The 15,285-nt window shown below is 44.4% G+C and overlaps 1 protein-coding gene across 5 annotated transcripts in view; it reads right to left on the minus strand.

Moving 5' to 3' along the window:
• Positions 1-15,285, minus strand: part of CARS2 (cysteinyl-tRNA synthetase 2, mitochondrial) — a 79,431-nt gene that overhangs the window by 59,738 nt on the left and 4,408 nt on the right. For 3 of the 5 annotated variants that reach the window (XM_049867878.1, XM_049867877.1, XM_049867879.1), the window contains one exon: positions 12,611-12,728. In XM_049867878.1, coding sequence (XP_049723835.1) covers positions 12,611-12,728 — 118 coding nt within the window. The other 2 variants (XM_049867881.1, XM_049867880.1) reach the window with 2 other exon arrangements.

The raw sequence follows: 15,285 nt of genomic DNA on the forward strand, positions 1-15,285 counted from the left end.
TAGCCCTCAGGATGCAATATAGAACAAGTCAAGAATGCTTTAAAGACCCTACAGAAATATTTTGAAAATAACTACGACACATCAGAATCGGGTTTTTAATGAAGCGTTACGTCCCTCGGGCACTACGAATGGGCTTCTGGGGAGAGGTAACAGCACGAAACAGAAAGTTTAATTCTGAACGTACGCTCCGTTTCTGGGGGCACGTTTATCCGCAGCCTCTGTCTGGGTCTCAAAGGAGCCTGTGGTACGTAACAGGGCTTACTCAGTACTGTTATTACTTTTACAATGGGAAGACATTCTATGATAAGAAACAGGAGACACTGTAAGTTTCTTAACTGGGATTCGTAATTGTTGATTTTGTATGCGTGAACAGTGAGCCACTCAAACACAGTAATGTTTATTTATAAGCGTCTATGATGACATTTACCTTGCCTGATCCTCACACGACCCTGTGAAGCAGAAATCCCCAATTTACGAGTAAAGAAGCATCAGCTCCATACAGTAAACCGCTGTCTCAATCTAAACAGCACGTGTGCAGCCAGGACACCAACTGAGCCCGCTGATGTCCACGTCCTCCCACCCCAGGGTTCTAAAACGTCACAACATCACTCAGCAATCAACGTGCCTCCTAAAACCCACGACCAAGGAACGATGACTGAATAAATAAATCTTGTGAAGTAAGTATTGCTACCACAGTGTCTTTTTTAGTTTTGTGGTCTTAGACAAGTCAATAAATGTCTCAGCCTTTGTAGCACAGAGACAATACTATCTAAGAGTTCCTGAGACTGCTGTCAAGATTCAATGTAGTATAAGGGTAAGACAAGTGCGTAAATATAAAATAACACATTACTATCACTATTAAAGAGATAACATACGTAAGATCTAACACATACCTGGTACATACTAATTTACATATTTACATACACACGTAAATTTATTTTTCATTAAGCGTATATTTTATATTAAACTCTTACTGAGCCCATCTTGCAGTCACTGCGTCAATCCATCTCGTTGAGGGTCTTCCTCTTTCGCTGACCAAGCATGATGTCTTTCTCCAGGAACTGGTCCTTCCTGATAACATGTCCAAAGTACAAGAGATGAAGTCTCGCCATCCTCGCTTCTGAGGAGCGTTCTGGCTGTACTTCTTCCAAGACAGGTTTGTTCATTCTTCTGGCAGTCAATGGTATATTCAATATTCTTCGCCAACACCACAATTCAAATGCATCAATTCTTTTTTCGTCTTTCTTATTCATTGTCCAGCTTCCACATGCATACGAGGTGACTGAAAACACCATGGCTTGGGTCAGGCGCACCTCAGCCCTTAAAGCGACATCTTTGCTTTTAACACTTTAAAGAGGTCCTTCGCAGATTCTGCTGCATCTGTGAGTGCGACCGTGGATCCAAGTAAAATGAAATCCTTCACAACTTCAGTCTTATCTGTTTATCATGATGTTGCTTACTGGTCCAGTTGTGAGGATTTTCGTTTTCTTTACACTGAGATGTAATCCATACTGAAGGCTGTGGTCTTTGACGGACATCAGTAAGCGTTTCAAGTCCTCTTCACTCTCAGCAAGGTTGTGTCATCTGCATAACGCAGGTTGTTAGTGAGTCTTCCTCCAAGCCTGATGCCCCGTTCTTCTTCATATAGTCCAGCTTCTCAGATTATTTGCTCAGCATACAGATTGAGTAAGTACAGTGAGAAGTTACAATCCTGGTGCACACCTTCCCTGATTTTAAGCCATGTAGTATTCCCTTGTTCTGTTCAAACGACTGCCTCTTGATCTATGTGCAGGTTCCACATGAGCACAATTAAGTGTTCTGGAATTCCCATTCTTTGGAATATTATCCATAATCTGTTATGATGCACTCAGTCAAATGCCTTTGGGTAGTAAATAAAACACAGGCAAACATCTTCCTGGTGTTTTCTGCATTCAGCCAAGGCCTATCTGACATCAGCAATGATATCGCTGGTTCCACGTCCTCTTCTGAATCCAGCTTGAAATTCTGGCGAACCCTAAGATAGCTATATACCTACAAGAAAAACAGCTGGATCACTGTGTCAAAGAATAACTTAGCATGTATAACCTTGCTGTTGTTGTTAAGTGCTGCTGAGTTGAGCGACTCCACACGACAGCAGAACTGCCTTGTCGGGTTTTGTAGGCTCTGATCTTTACAGGAGCTGATTGCCGGGTTTTTCTCCCGAGGAGCCACTGAGCGGGTTCAAACCGCCCATCTCTGGGTTAGCAGCCAACCGCTCAACCACTGCACCATCAGGGCTCCTACTGACAAACTGCCTTTCCCGGAAGTTGTACCAATAAAAACCTGATCAGCAATGCAAGAAGAGAGTGCTTATTTATTTATTTATTTATTTTACAGTGGTGTCAACAAACTTCTGGGCTTTGTCAACACGATAGCTTAAAAATGCTTTTATTTGTCATTTTAATTTTTCCTTCTCTTATTTTGAGTTGAGTTTGAACATCTCATGTTTAAGAACCACTTATTTCAAGTAACTGTAATTACACATACCCATTTTCCTATTGAGTACAAAGCCTTTTCTATTAATTTGTAGTAAGTACCTTATATTAGGAGGCCTGTGGCACAGTGGTTTAGAGCTTGGCTGCTCATCAAAACATGAGCAGCTCAAATCCACCAGCTGCTCCCTGGGACCCCTATGGCGGAGTCCTACTCCGTCCTATAGGATCGCTATGAGTTGGAATCACTCAACGGCAATGGGTTTGGTTTCAAGGGTTTTCTCTTATATTAATGAACTTAACCTTTTATCTCTGATATGAATTTCTCATGGTTTTTCAACTTTAAGGTATTTTATGGCATACAGACAATTTCACCTTTCCATATACATAAATCTTTCATATTTATCAATCTTTTCCCATAAATGCCTTCTGGGTTCGGAAACAGAAAAGCCTCCTCCAATATAAGGTAATAGAAAGCACCACATGCTTTCTTCTACGAATTTGTGGTTTCATATCTAAGTATTTGACCCACCTAGAATTTGGTTGTGAAGTTGTCATGGATTGAATTGTGTCCCCCAAAAATATGTGAACTTGGTTAGGCCACAATTCCCAGTATTGTGTGGTTGTCCTCCATTTTGTGATTGCAATTTTTAAAGAGGATTGGGGTGGGATATAACACCCCTTGCTCAGGTCACATCCCTGAGCCAACGTAAAATGAGTTTTCCGGGGACGTGGCCTGCACCACCTTTTATCTTACAAAAAATAAAAGGAAAAGGAAGCAAGCAGAGAGTTGGGGACCTCATGCTACCAAGAAAGCAGTGCCAGGAGTAGAGCGCGTCTTTGGACCCGGGGTTCCTACACGGAGAAGCTCTTAGTCCAGGGGAAGATTGACGAGAAGGACCTTCCTTCAGAGCCGGTAAAGACAGAAAGCCTTCCCCTGGAGCTGACGCCCTGAATTTGGACTTCCAGCCTACTAGACTTTGAGAAAATAAATTTCTCTTTGTTAAAGCCATGCACTTGTGGTATTTCTGTTACAGCAGCACTAGATAACTAGGACAGAAGCATGCATCCAACTTTATTTTTTCCCCAGATGGCTGCCCGACTATCAACATCTTTTACTGAACAATCCATCTTTTCCCCCACTGACGTGAAATGCCATCTTTATCATAAGGCAAGTTCCCATTGCTTATTGTGTCTATTTCCAGGCTTCCTAGTCTCTTCCATTATCTGTACCACAATATTTAAGTCCTACAGCGTTTACAGTGACAGAAAGCAGATCAGCGGTTGCTTGGAAATGGGGAAGGAAAGACAATATTTAAAAAATTTTCTTTCTATATTTCTTTTATTTCACTGTTTGCCGTTTTAACCATTTTTAAGTGCAGAATGCAGGGACATTCATTACATCCTCCGTATCGCACCATCATCACCACTATCCATTTCCAAGTATTTTGTATCACCTTGAACAGAAACTCAACACCCTTCGCCAGTAATTCCCGTTTGCTTCTTCCCCGCAGTCCCTGGTAACCCCTGGTAAACGTCTGTCTCCACGCATTCGTCCACTCTAGATATTTCACAACGTAGAATCACACAGTTTCTGTCCTTTTGTGTCTGATTATTTCACTCAGCATGGTGTTTTCAAGGTTCACTCATGTCATAGCATGTATCAGGACTTCACTTCCCTTTATAGCTGAAGAACACCACGTATGTACACACCACACTTTGTTTATCCAGCCACCTGTTGATGGACAGTGTGGGTTGGTGCCATCGTCCAGCCAACGTAAAAAATACCTCAATGAACACTGATTCACATGTATCTAAGTTCCTGCTTTCAAGTCGCTCAGTGTATTATCTCAGAGGGAGACTTCTGGGTCATACAGTGATTCTAGGAGCCTTGGTGACGCAAAAGCTAAGCGCTCGACCGCTGAAAGGTTGGCAGTTCAAACCCACACAGCGGCTCCACATGATGAGGATGGCCAAACTGTTTTCAGTTATATTCCCACTAGCGATGCACAAGGATTTCAATTTCTCTTCAGCTGTTTTACCGGTGGCATAGCTTTGAGCATCACAGCCACACACAAGCCCCCACGGTACGACAAACTGACAGACACGTGGGGGACTTACTAATGAAGATCAAAGACCACAGTCTTCAGTATGGATTATACCTCAACATAAAGAAAACAAAAATCCTCACAACTGGACCAATGTGCAACATCATGATAAACAGAGAAAAGACTGAAGTTGTCAAGGATTTCATTTTACTTGGATCCACAATCAACAGCCATGGAAGCAGTAGTCAAGAAATCAAAAGATGCATTGCATTGGGTAAATCTGCTGCAAAGGACCTCTTCAAAGTGTTGAAGAGCAAAGATGTCACCCTGAAGACTAAGGTGCGCCTGACCCAAGCCATGGTATTTTCAACTGCATCACATGCATGTGAAAGCTGGACAATGAACAAGGAAGACCGAAGAAGAGTTGACGCCTTTGAATTGTGTTGGTGAAGAATATTAAATATACCACGGGTTGCCAAAAGAACGAACAAATCTGTCTTGGACGAAGCGTGGCCAGAATGCTCCTTAGAGGCAAGGATGGCGAAACTGTGTCTTACATACTTTGGACATGTCATCTGGAGGGATCAGCCCCTGGAGAAGGACACCATGATTGGCAGAGGACAGGATCAGTGGAAAAGAGGAAGAACCTCAATGAGGTGGACTGACACAGTGGCTGCAACAATGAGCTCAAGCATAACAACGACTGTAATGATGGCGCAGGACCGGGCAGTGTTTCATTCTGTTGTGCGTAGGGTCACTATGAGTCAGAACCGACTCGACGGCGCCTAACAACAACAACAACGACACAGCTGTTTTACATGTTTTAATATCTGGAAACGCGACTCACTCCTCAAGATTCTTTTACAGGCTTTTCCTTGCTGTTCCTATTTTTGTTTTTCCACATCAACTTTAGAATCAACTTGTCTAGTTCCAAAAGGTGAATAATACACAAGCACACACATTTACATACAAACATACACGCACACATACAAACACACATATTTAAATGGCTTGCCAAGCATTAAAAAAAAAAAAAAGGTGCCATCAAGTCGATTCCAACTCACAGTGACCCTACAGGACAGAGCAGAACTGCCTCATAGGGTTTCCAAGGGGTGGCTGGTGAATTCCAACTGCCAACCCTTTGGTTAGCAGCCGTGGCTCTTAAACACTGTGCTACCAGGCTCCTTCCCAAGCATAACATTCCCCAAATACACAATTCTCCTTTTCCCACACATGGCTGTTGCAGCTTACGCTGTGCAACCCTGGAGTCCATGTTCACAAATGTCCATGAATGGAAGTGAACTGTAACTGTAACGTAGTCTGAGCTCAGATAGGAATACCGTGCTACTGCTGCCGGTGACGAGGAGGGGGAAACGCATTCTAACAGCTGAATTTTTAAACTTAATGTTTAAGTGGTTCATCCTATCACATACTGGGGTAGCACTGTTCTCTCTCACTCACCATAAAACTCTACAAGGTGGTGGCGTTGCTTCAGTCCAGCTCTCCCTTGTCATAAGTAAGTTCAAGTTAGCCCTCTCCCTAGTAGGGGATCCCCACGGGGTCAGACCCTTAGCACTCAGATGGAGGGTCCAGGCTTTCATAAAAGTGTTCTGCTTTCTTCCCAAAAAGCCAGGGTGCTCAAGCTAGGGTTCTGAAGCATAAAAAGAGTAACTGTGGCTTGATTCACTCTGAGACACACATAACTAAAATTTAATATGCAAATATGCCATGCCCCTTTTAATTCTTATTCCAGACTCGTTTAAACATTCTCTCTGTTTAGTGTCTTTAAGCCAATTCTACCAATTTTTTCATAATCTTGTTGTTGTTAGCTGTAGTTGAAGTGGCCCCCAATTCACGGAGACCCTGTGTATTACAGAGCAGAACTGCTCCAGTGGGTTTTCTGGGCTGTGATCCCCAGGCCTTTCTGCCATGGCACCACTAGGTTAGTTTGAAATGCCAACCTTTATGTTAGCAGCCAACTGCAAACCTCTCGCACCAGTCAGGCTCTGTTTTCATTATCTAAGCATCAGTAAATTGAAAAGTAACAAACAATTCCTCCTCATGCTGTTCGTAAAATCCTCGCTCTTCCTACCTTTCCACTGCTGATGACCTCCTCCTTCCTGAGATTCTCTCCTCCTGAGGCCTGGCTCTTCATCTACTTCTCTACCTGTCAACACTGCTGCCCCATCTCCTGCAGCACATGCTGCCCCAGCCTAGCTCTTGACCTTCTCCCACTCCCTCCTCCTACAACTCCTTTTATATTAGGCTCCCTCGAGAACCTGACCATCACAGCCTCATCTACCATGAGACCAGAAGAACTAGATGGTGCCCAGCTACCATCAATGACCATTCTGACCAGCATCACAATAGATGGCCCCAGATAGAATGGAAGAAAAATGCAGAACAAAATTCAAAATCTTAAAACAGTCCAGACTAACTGGACCAGTTGAGACCAGGGGACTCCCTGAGACTGCTGCCCTTTGACTCTCTTTAAATCTCGAACTGAAACCATCCTGAGATCACCTTTTAGTGAAATAGAAGTACTGTACACAAAATAAAGGGTATTACCCGTAAGAATGGTGTTGTACTAAAAAACTACCTGTATGAAATCAAAAGGTCAACACTTACAGCCACAGCTCTTAACCACGGCACCGCCAGGGTCAGAAGTCAGTCATTCCTTTCTCCTGTTTGCCTTCCAAATTCTGCCAGCTAGGTCCACGTCAGATCAGGACTTCTTCTTAGCGTCTCCTGGGTTAACCCTGCCCAGCAAATACCTCTGTTCATTCCATCTTCAACTCACACTTGGACTATCCCAACAGGTTTCAAACGGATATTGGGACTCTTTGCTTTTCCTTCTCACCTCTCAGTCTGTGCCTCGGTGAGTGAATTTCGGTTTCTTCAGGTACCTCGAACTCAACATTTTCCGGAGTAAATTCCCTCAGTCTCTTCACACATGTGAAACCTGCTCCCTCTCTGTTATCCGCCCAGCCATCCCACCACCACTGCTCCCAAGTGGTCTCTCCGTCTCTGGTCAGACCCTCCCCATCTCCAAACACCTCATACCTAGTCTCACACTAGAGCCAGATGAGCTGTTGTACAGTTGGCCAAGCTACTCCTTTGCTTAAAATGCTCCAAAACCCCACAGAATAAAGTCCAAGCTCTTCAATAAGTTCTATCAGGCCTGTTGTCTTACACTGGGTTCTCTAGGGAAACAAAACCAGTGAAGCATATAAATATACTTTTAAAAGATTTATATCAAGGAAATGGCTCACACGATTGTAGAGGTTGAAATGTCCCAAGTCTGTGGGTCAGGCTGAAGGCTTCTCCTGATTTACGTAGCCACAGGGGCTAGTGAACCCAAGATCGGAAGGTCAGAAAGCAGGGCTGCTGCTAACAGGCTGCAAAGATCAATGAATCCCAAGATTGGCAGGCAAGACCAAAGGTAAGCTGCTAGCTCAAGTCCTAAGAACTGGAGGTCAGATGAGCAGGAGCCAGCTGCGGCATCCAGAGTGAGCAAAAGCCCACCAGCCTTGCCAGAACATCTACTTATATTCCATGTAGGCCACACGCCCAAGGAAACTCCCTTTTGGCTGACTGGCTACTCAGAGCTGTTTCCATCATAGAGGTGATCACATTATAGCAAATCTCAACATCATACGACCACCAAATAACATCCTAACTGCCAAACCACTGAGAATCATGGCCCAGCCAAGTTGACACACAACCTTAACCATCACACCCAGGATGATCCGACTATCTGTCCAGCTTCATCCGCCAATGCCCACCACATACTTTTTATCAATACTGGACTTTTTGGTGTCCCACACAGAACACGCCATTTAGAGCTTATCGCTCTGTCTCTTTCCAAGCCCGTCCCTCTGCCCAGGGTGTCCTTAGCAGCTCCTGTTCTTCATGTGTCTAACCCCTCCTGATCTTCAGGATTCTGCTTGGCCATATATCCCCTAATAAGTCATCTCTGAGCTTCGGGAGGCCACGCGATCTCCTGTGCATTTCTCTATCTTGGCTCTGGGCTACATTATACACTAAGCAACTGTCTGCAGCTCCACCTTCCTCCGTGGACCACAAGCTCAAGGGAAAGGGTTATTTCTTGCTCATTTCTGCACACACAGCCCAGGACAGGTGTTCAGGACATGCTTATGAACAATTCTGGAAATGACAACTGATTCTAGGTGATATGATGCGCTTAGAAAACTACCAAAACCAAATAAAAATGGTAAGATCCACTGAGGGTGAAGACGTGAGGAAATATACTCTAATTTGGAACCAATTTACAGCACTGCCAGTAATCTCCCTATAACACAATCCGACTTTAAGAAAAGTTACAAAACTTATAAAATAAGCAACTCACTCTGTGGCCTGGGAATTACACTTTGGGAGATGTGTTTAAGAAGACAAACAAAAGAAAAACAAATTCACAGCAGGGCTATTTTTAACAGCTAGAAACAACACAAATACTCAAAAATAGGGGAACAGCTAAGCAAACTACTGAATAGCCACATACAATAGAATACTATCTAACCAAAACACAAACAAACCCATCGCAGACTCACAGAAACCCTACGGGACAGAGGAGAACTGCCCCACAGAGTTGCCAAGGCTGTAAATCTTTAAGAAAGCAGACAGACTGCCACATTTTTCTACCGCAGAGCAGCTGGAGAGGTCAAACTGCTGACCTTTTGGTTAGCAGCAGAGCACTCTGAACCACAGTGCCACCAGGGCTCCTTTCGGAATACTATCCAGCTATTAAAAAGAAAACCTGATTGAAAATATGACATCATTTCTATGAAATAAATTTGAAAGAAAACAGCAGAATATGGAAATAACCTCTTGTTGTTAGGTGTTGCCAAGTTAATTTCAAATCACAGCGCCCCCACGTGACAAAGTAGAGCCACCCCATAGAGTTTTCTAGGCCATAATCTTTACACGTGCAGACTGCCCAGCCTTTCTCCCACAGAGCTGCTGGGTGGGTTTGAACCGCTAGCCTTTCCATTAGCAGGAAGCACTTAACCACTGCACCACCAGGGCTCCTCTGGAAAAAACCTAAGACTTCAAAATCGAGGATGGTGTCTCTCCTGACTCCTGGCTCCTCATCTCCTTCTCTGACTGCCCGCATCCCAGCCCTGTCTCCTCCAGCACATCCCACCCCAACCAAATCGTGACTCTTCTAACAGTTTTACTAACATCACATTAAAAGACATTCATGGGGTCAAGTACTACATGGCTACTTAAAAACGTTCAGAAATATTTAAGAACGTGAGAAAACACTCAAAGTGTAACAAATGGGAAAAGCAGACTATAAAACACCATAAAAATACACTGACTTAAAAATACTACGTACACACACGTACATGCTTTAAAATCACAAAAGCATAATGTACTCAATTTGTTTTTCTATAAATTTCATAATTTAACAATTTGCAGACATAAATAATTATTAAAATTTCTAACTGGAAAAAGCAAAAGAGGTGATCCTTTAAAAGTAGTTTTTAAAATATAGGAGCGGCTGGTAGATTCAAACTGCCAACCTTTTGGTTAGCAGCCGAAGCTTGTCTTACCTCTTAACCACTGTGCCACCAGGGCTCCGTGGCCATAACAATAATTAGTCCCACAGAGTTCGCTCTGAGGACTTCCTCACCCTGCGTCTCTAACTGCCCACGTGAGATCTAAGAGGAGCACCACACTCATTTAATAAACGAGAAAATTAAACCGCATATAAGCCAGTGTCCCCAGCCAGAAGGTGGCCTTCTGACTTCCCGTTTCAATGCTTTCATCACCAGTCTGCCCCACTTCTGTCATATCATCCAAAACCTTGCCAAAACGATCACTGTCAGGCGAGTCGGAGCATACTCAAGCGTTTCCAAGAAAGATGGGTGGGGGGGTGGCGAGTTGAGAAAATGTTAAAGAGGAAAGAAAGCCACAGTGAAAGACATGGTAAAATGATTCAAAACTCATTCATTTGAAAAAAAAATATTTAAGAAATCCAGTAAATGAAAACAAAGCACTACAGACACCGTCTAATTAACCAGACTTCAGAAAAGTACTGTATTAGAAGCCAAAAGGGAAAAACATACTCTCAAAGTAATATAGTTGCCAGCTACAGTCACCATCTGGATGCCCAACACATGACAGCCAGAAAAAGCAATGATGGCATGGCAAAACGCTGAGAAATGCTGGAGCTGGCGGACGGGCACATGGGGGTCACCGTACAAAACCCTGTGAAATGCTGGAGCTGGCTGACGGGCACGTGGGGGTCACCGTACAAAACCCTGTGAAATGCTGGAGCTGGCTGACGGGCACGTGGGGGTCACTGTACAAAACGCTGTGAAATGCTGGAGCTCGCTGATGGGCACGTGGGGGTCACCGTACAAAACCCTGTGAAATGCTGGAGCTGGGGGATGGGCACGTGGGGGTCACCGTATTACTCTATTTCACGTATGCTTGAAAATGTCCGTAGTATCAAAGTGTTTAAAGAAAGCAGTGCTAAATGGCAATGATATCTGGAGACTAGATGTAGGAAAACTGCTTGCATCTAAATAAGGTCAGCTTTATTAAATTCCCTCGTCAGATTCAGGGAAAGGAAATAAATACTCAGTCATCCTAACTAACAAACAAATGACGATTGGGCTGTACTGCACTACAAACCACCCTGAGTTATGAGACCGGAGAAAAACGTCCGGAAAGGATGGCCCTTAGAAACAGCACCCTAACAGAGACAAGCAACGGAGAAGGCCATTACAGCCAAGCAGGTCCAGCAAAGAGCAGTGACATTTGATCAGAATAGCTTGTTTATAAGAAAGACCACGTTACCAAAAAGACAAAGTCAAAGAGCTTCGCAAACCTGCTCTGCCAGGAGGGCAGTGATCCGGCACTCGCTCCACGCCCCAACCATCTGAGGAGAGCCCATGGAGGCTCCCCGCGACTGCCCCTGACCTTCCTCTCAGCCACCTCTGTCTTGGCACAGCATCTCCCCTGCCCTGGGTGTCTCAGTGTCTACTCTCCTCTTTCTAGAAGGCACTACCTAGAACTGATTAGATTTAGGACTCACTCTGCTCTGGTACAGCCTCATTACCATAGCAAAAACCCTCCTATTTCCGAACAGGATCATATTTACAGGCACAGGGATTAGGACTTAACTCTCTATGGGCACAATTTAATCCACTGCACTGAAGACTGGATATCACATCAGGAAAAGGCTACAGAGAGTGAAGGTGGGGAAAACCTGGTCATTTTTTTTTTTTTTTTAACAGTTGCCATGGAGCTGACTCCCACGCACACGTAAAACACAAGTGAGAAATCCTGGCAAAGGGGATTCAACGGTTCTCTCCACTGGTCTTGAGATTTTTCTGTAGGTCTAAAATTACTTCAAAATTAAGTTAAAAAAAATAAATTAAACATATGTAAAAAAAGGCACAACAAGGTCTCCTCTGCCTAGCACACAGGATTGTTCTGAGACCAGATGGCAGTAGACACAAAATCTTTTTAAGCCATCAGGAAGCACAGAAATAAAAGGTACCGTGAGCAGAACTGTGAACGTATCCAACGTCAGGTGTCCGTGGGCCTGATCCGCTTTCCAAAGAGGGGGTTAGTTATTCACCTTGGAGGCTGAGAGGATAGCAGACGGGTTACAGACTCAAGACAGGATACCACCAGAGAATGAAGCAATTTGTTAAAATGTTTTGGTGACCAAAATTAAATAGGCTTTCATTTCCTTTACGAGGACAACAAAGATCGCTCTGGTAACCTGCATTGAGTCATTTAATAAGTCGTACTCGTTGAGTCATACATGAATAAAAAAATACGACAAAACCAAAAACCAAACCTGTTGCCTCTGAGTCAATTCCAACTCCTAGCAACCCTACAGGACAGAGTAGAACTGCCCCACAGGCTTTCCAAGACGCAGCTGGTGGATTCGAACTGCTGACCTTTTGGTCAGCAGCTGAGCTCTTAACCACTGCGCCACCGGGGCTCCAAAATATGACAACTACTTATAAAATACAACAAAGAACAACTGTCAGATAAAGGTCAGAACGATGATCAAGTTATCGATAAACATAAGCCTTCCACACTTACCTCACTGGCTCTTCTGATTATTTTATCATCAATATCTGTGACTCCCATCACCATGATTATGTTGCATCCAAAAACCCTGGTCAGGAGCCTTCGAATTATATCAAACCTAACATAGGAGCTGAAAGAAAAAAAAAGATAAGATGCCTATAACACAGAAGACAGCATTGTGATCTTTAAAAGAAACGCATCATATATTTAGTTATAAATCTGTAACTGCGTATCATGTAACTGATTGCTCAAGCGGAGTTAGTAAACGCCAGAGCCGTTTTACTGCCGGGTACACCATGTTCCAGCCCCGACAAGTCCTCCCCAGAAAGTGACAAAGGTGCTGCTTCGATCACAGGACCCAACCTTAGGAGTTTTATTGTAGCTTATGTTAAGTGAGTTTGTTGCTTTCAGCTGGCATCTAGTGGGCCCCCGATGCGTGGCAACCCCACGCACAGTGAAACAAATCACTGCCCAGCCCCGCGCCATTCCCACGCTCAGTTTCAGACAGGACAGCTGTGACCCATAGGGTTTTCAGCAGCTGATTTTCAGAATGAGGTTTCCAGGCCTTTCTTCCCAGCTCACCTCAGTCTGGAAGCTCTGCTGAAACCTGTTCAGCCTCATAGCAACACGCAAGCCTCCACTGACAGACAGGTGTTGGCTACTCACGAGGTGCATGGACAGGAATCGAACCTGGGTCTCCCCCATGGAAGGTGAGAATTTTCCTACTGAACCACCCACCCCCTAAGTGAGTTACATCTATTTGACTGTATAAAAATGTGCTCTTCAAACAATGGCATTAGGTAATTAAAAGTACTAAGAGCTTTTACCATCCTTGTTCACGCCCTAGAGTAACTCTAATTTTTCGCTATGATGAAACAGAAACAAATAATAATAACTCGAGGCACGTACAGTCCCATTAAAGCTATCTAACATTACTCCTAAGAAATGTGGACACTGCTGTGGAATACTAACATACCAGTTTATTTATATACTACGTTGGGTTAACTCAAGCTTTTAAAATCAAAAGGAGTATTTAAGATCCACTGAAAATCTCAAGAACCCAATTTCCCATAAAACAACCTTAAAACTCAAGACCAGCTAATTTAATGCTCATCTCCATCATCTATGCAGCTTCTCTAAGTTTGAGTTCATAAAGCCATTTTCCTGATAAAAATTCCCAGCTATGTTATGACATCACTTTAACCTGCTGCCTTCATCCAACCTTCCCCCCACCCCCACAAACAGAGCTGAGTCTAAATTCCAATTCTACTGACAAAAGCATCTCCAGAACTCCCGGACAAGATAGTTAACCTCTTGAAACCTCCTGCTTACTGCAAACCAGGCAAAGTTCTGCTAACCCACGAGATCGTTGTACTGGTTGAATACAATCTTAGGGCCCATGGTTTGTACAGTCGTGAGTGTACCTACCTGACACGGAGAAGACCCGGGGTTCAGTTCCCCGACAGACTCACCATCACCCATCTGTCAGTTTGTGGCCTGTGTGTTGTTATTATGCTGGAAACTGCGCCACTGGCATCTCAAATACCAGCAGGGTCACCCATGGTGGACAGGTTTCACTGGAGCTTCCGGACTAAAAGAGACTACGAGGAATGGCCTGGCAATCTATTTTTTTTTAATTAGCCAAGGAAAACCATATGAATCACAGAATCTTATCCAAGACTTTGACTCGCTTACTTTGGACACATCATCAGGAGGGACCGATCGCTGGAGAAGGACACGACGTTTGGTAAAGTGGAGGGCCAGGGGAGGGGGTGGAAATCTCAGTAAGATGAGCAGACACAATGGCTGCAACAATGGACTTAAACGTACCAACCACCATCAAGGTGTGGCAGGGACGGGTGACATTTCGTCCTGTTATACGTCAGGTGGATGGACTTAAATGTACCAACCACCATCAAGGTGTGGCAGGGACGGGCGACATTTCGTCCTGTTATACGTCAGGTCGATGGACTTAAACGTACCAACCACCATCAAGGTGTGGCAGGGACGGGCGACATTTCCTCCTGTTATACGTCAGGTCGATGGACTTAAACGTACCAACCACCATCAAGGTGTGGCAGGGACGGGCGACATTTCGTCCTGTTATACGTCAGGTCGATGGACTTAAACGTACCAACCACCATCAAGGTGTGGCAGGGACGGGCGACATTTCGTCCTGTTATACGTCAGGTTGATGGACTTAAACGTACCAACCACCATGAAGATGTAGCAGGAACGGGCAATGTTTCATCCTATTATATGTTGGGTCACCATAAGTCGACGCCTAACAACTAACAGTGCCCGTAGGCACTAACTGCTGCAGACAGAAGCTATTATTACTGTTATCACCACTAGCACCTTTACTAGTCTTGAGTTGGCAAAGACTTTACAAGAAATGAGACTTAAAAAAGAAAAGAGGAATGGCAACCCAAGTCAAAGTGAGAACAAGAGTACAATCACATCCTGGACCAAGCGCGGCTCAAACTGAAGTCGCAGGGCTGCCGTGGGAAACAGCAGAGACAGCGCTGTCCTGGCTGGGCTTTCGGGGACGCTGCAAGGTCGGGGCAACTTGAGTCCCTGAGATGGAGCTACCGCCGGGCCACACCCATGCACACCCGTCCCTAAAGGTGCTGGACGGCCAGAGACAAGTAGCAAAAGACCTCTCGGCACTGGGAACGCAGAGACCT

The sequence above is a fragment of the Elephas maximus genome, chromosome 23, assembly GCF_024166365.1.
Source record: "Elephas maximus indicus isolate mEleMax1 chromosome 23, mEleMax1 primary haplotype, whole genome shotgun sequence".
Classification (NCBI taxonomy): Eukaryota; Metazoa; Chordata; class Mammalia; order Proboscidea; family Elephantidae; genus Elephas; species Elephas maximus.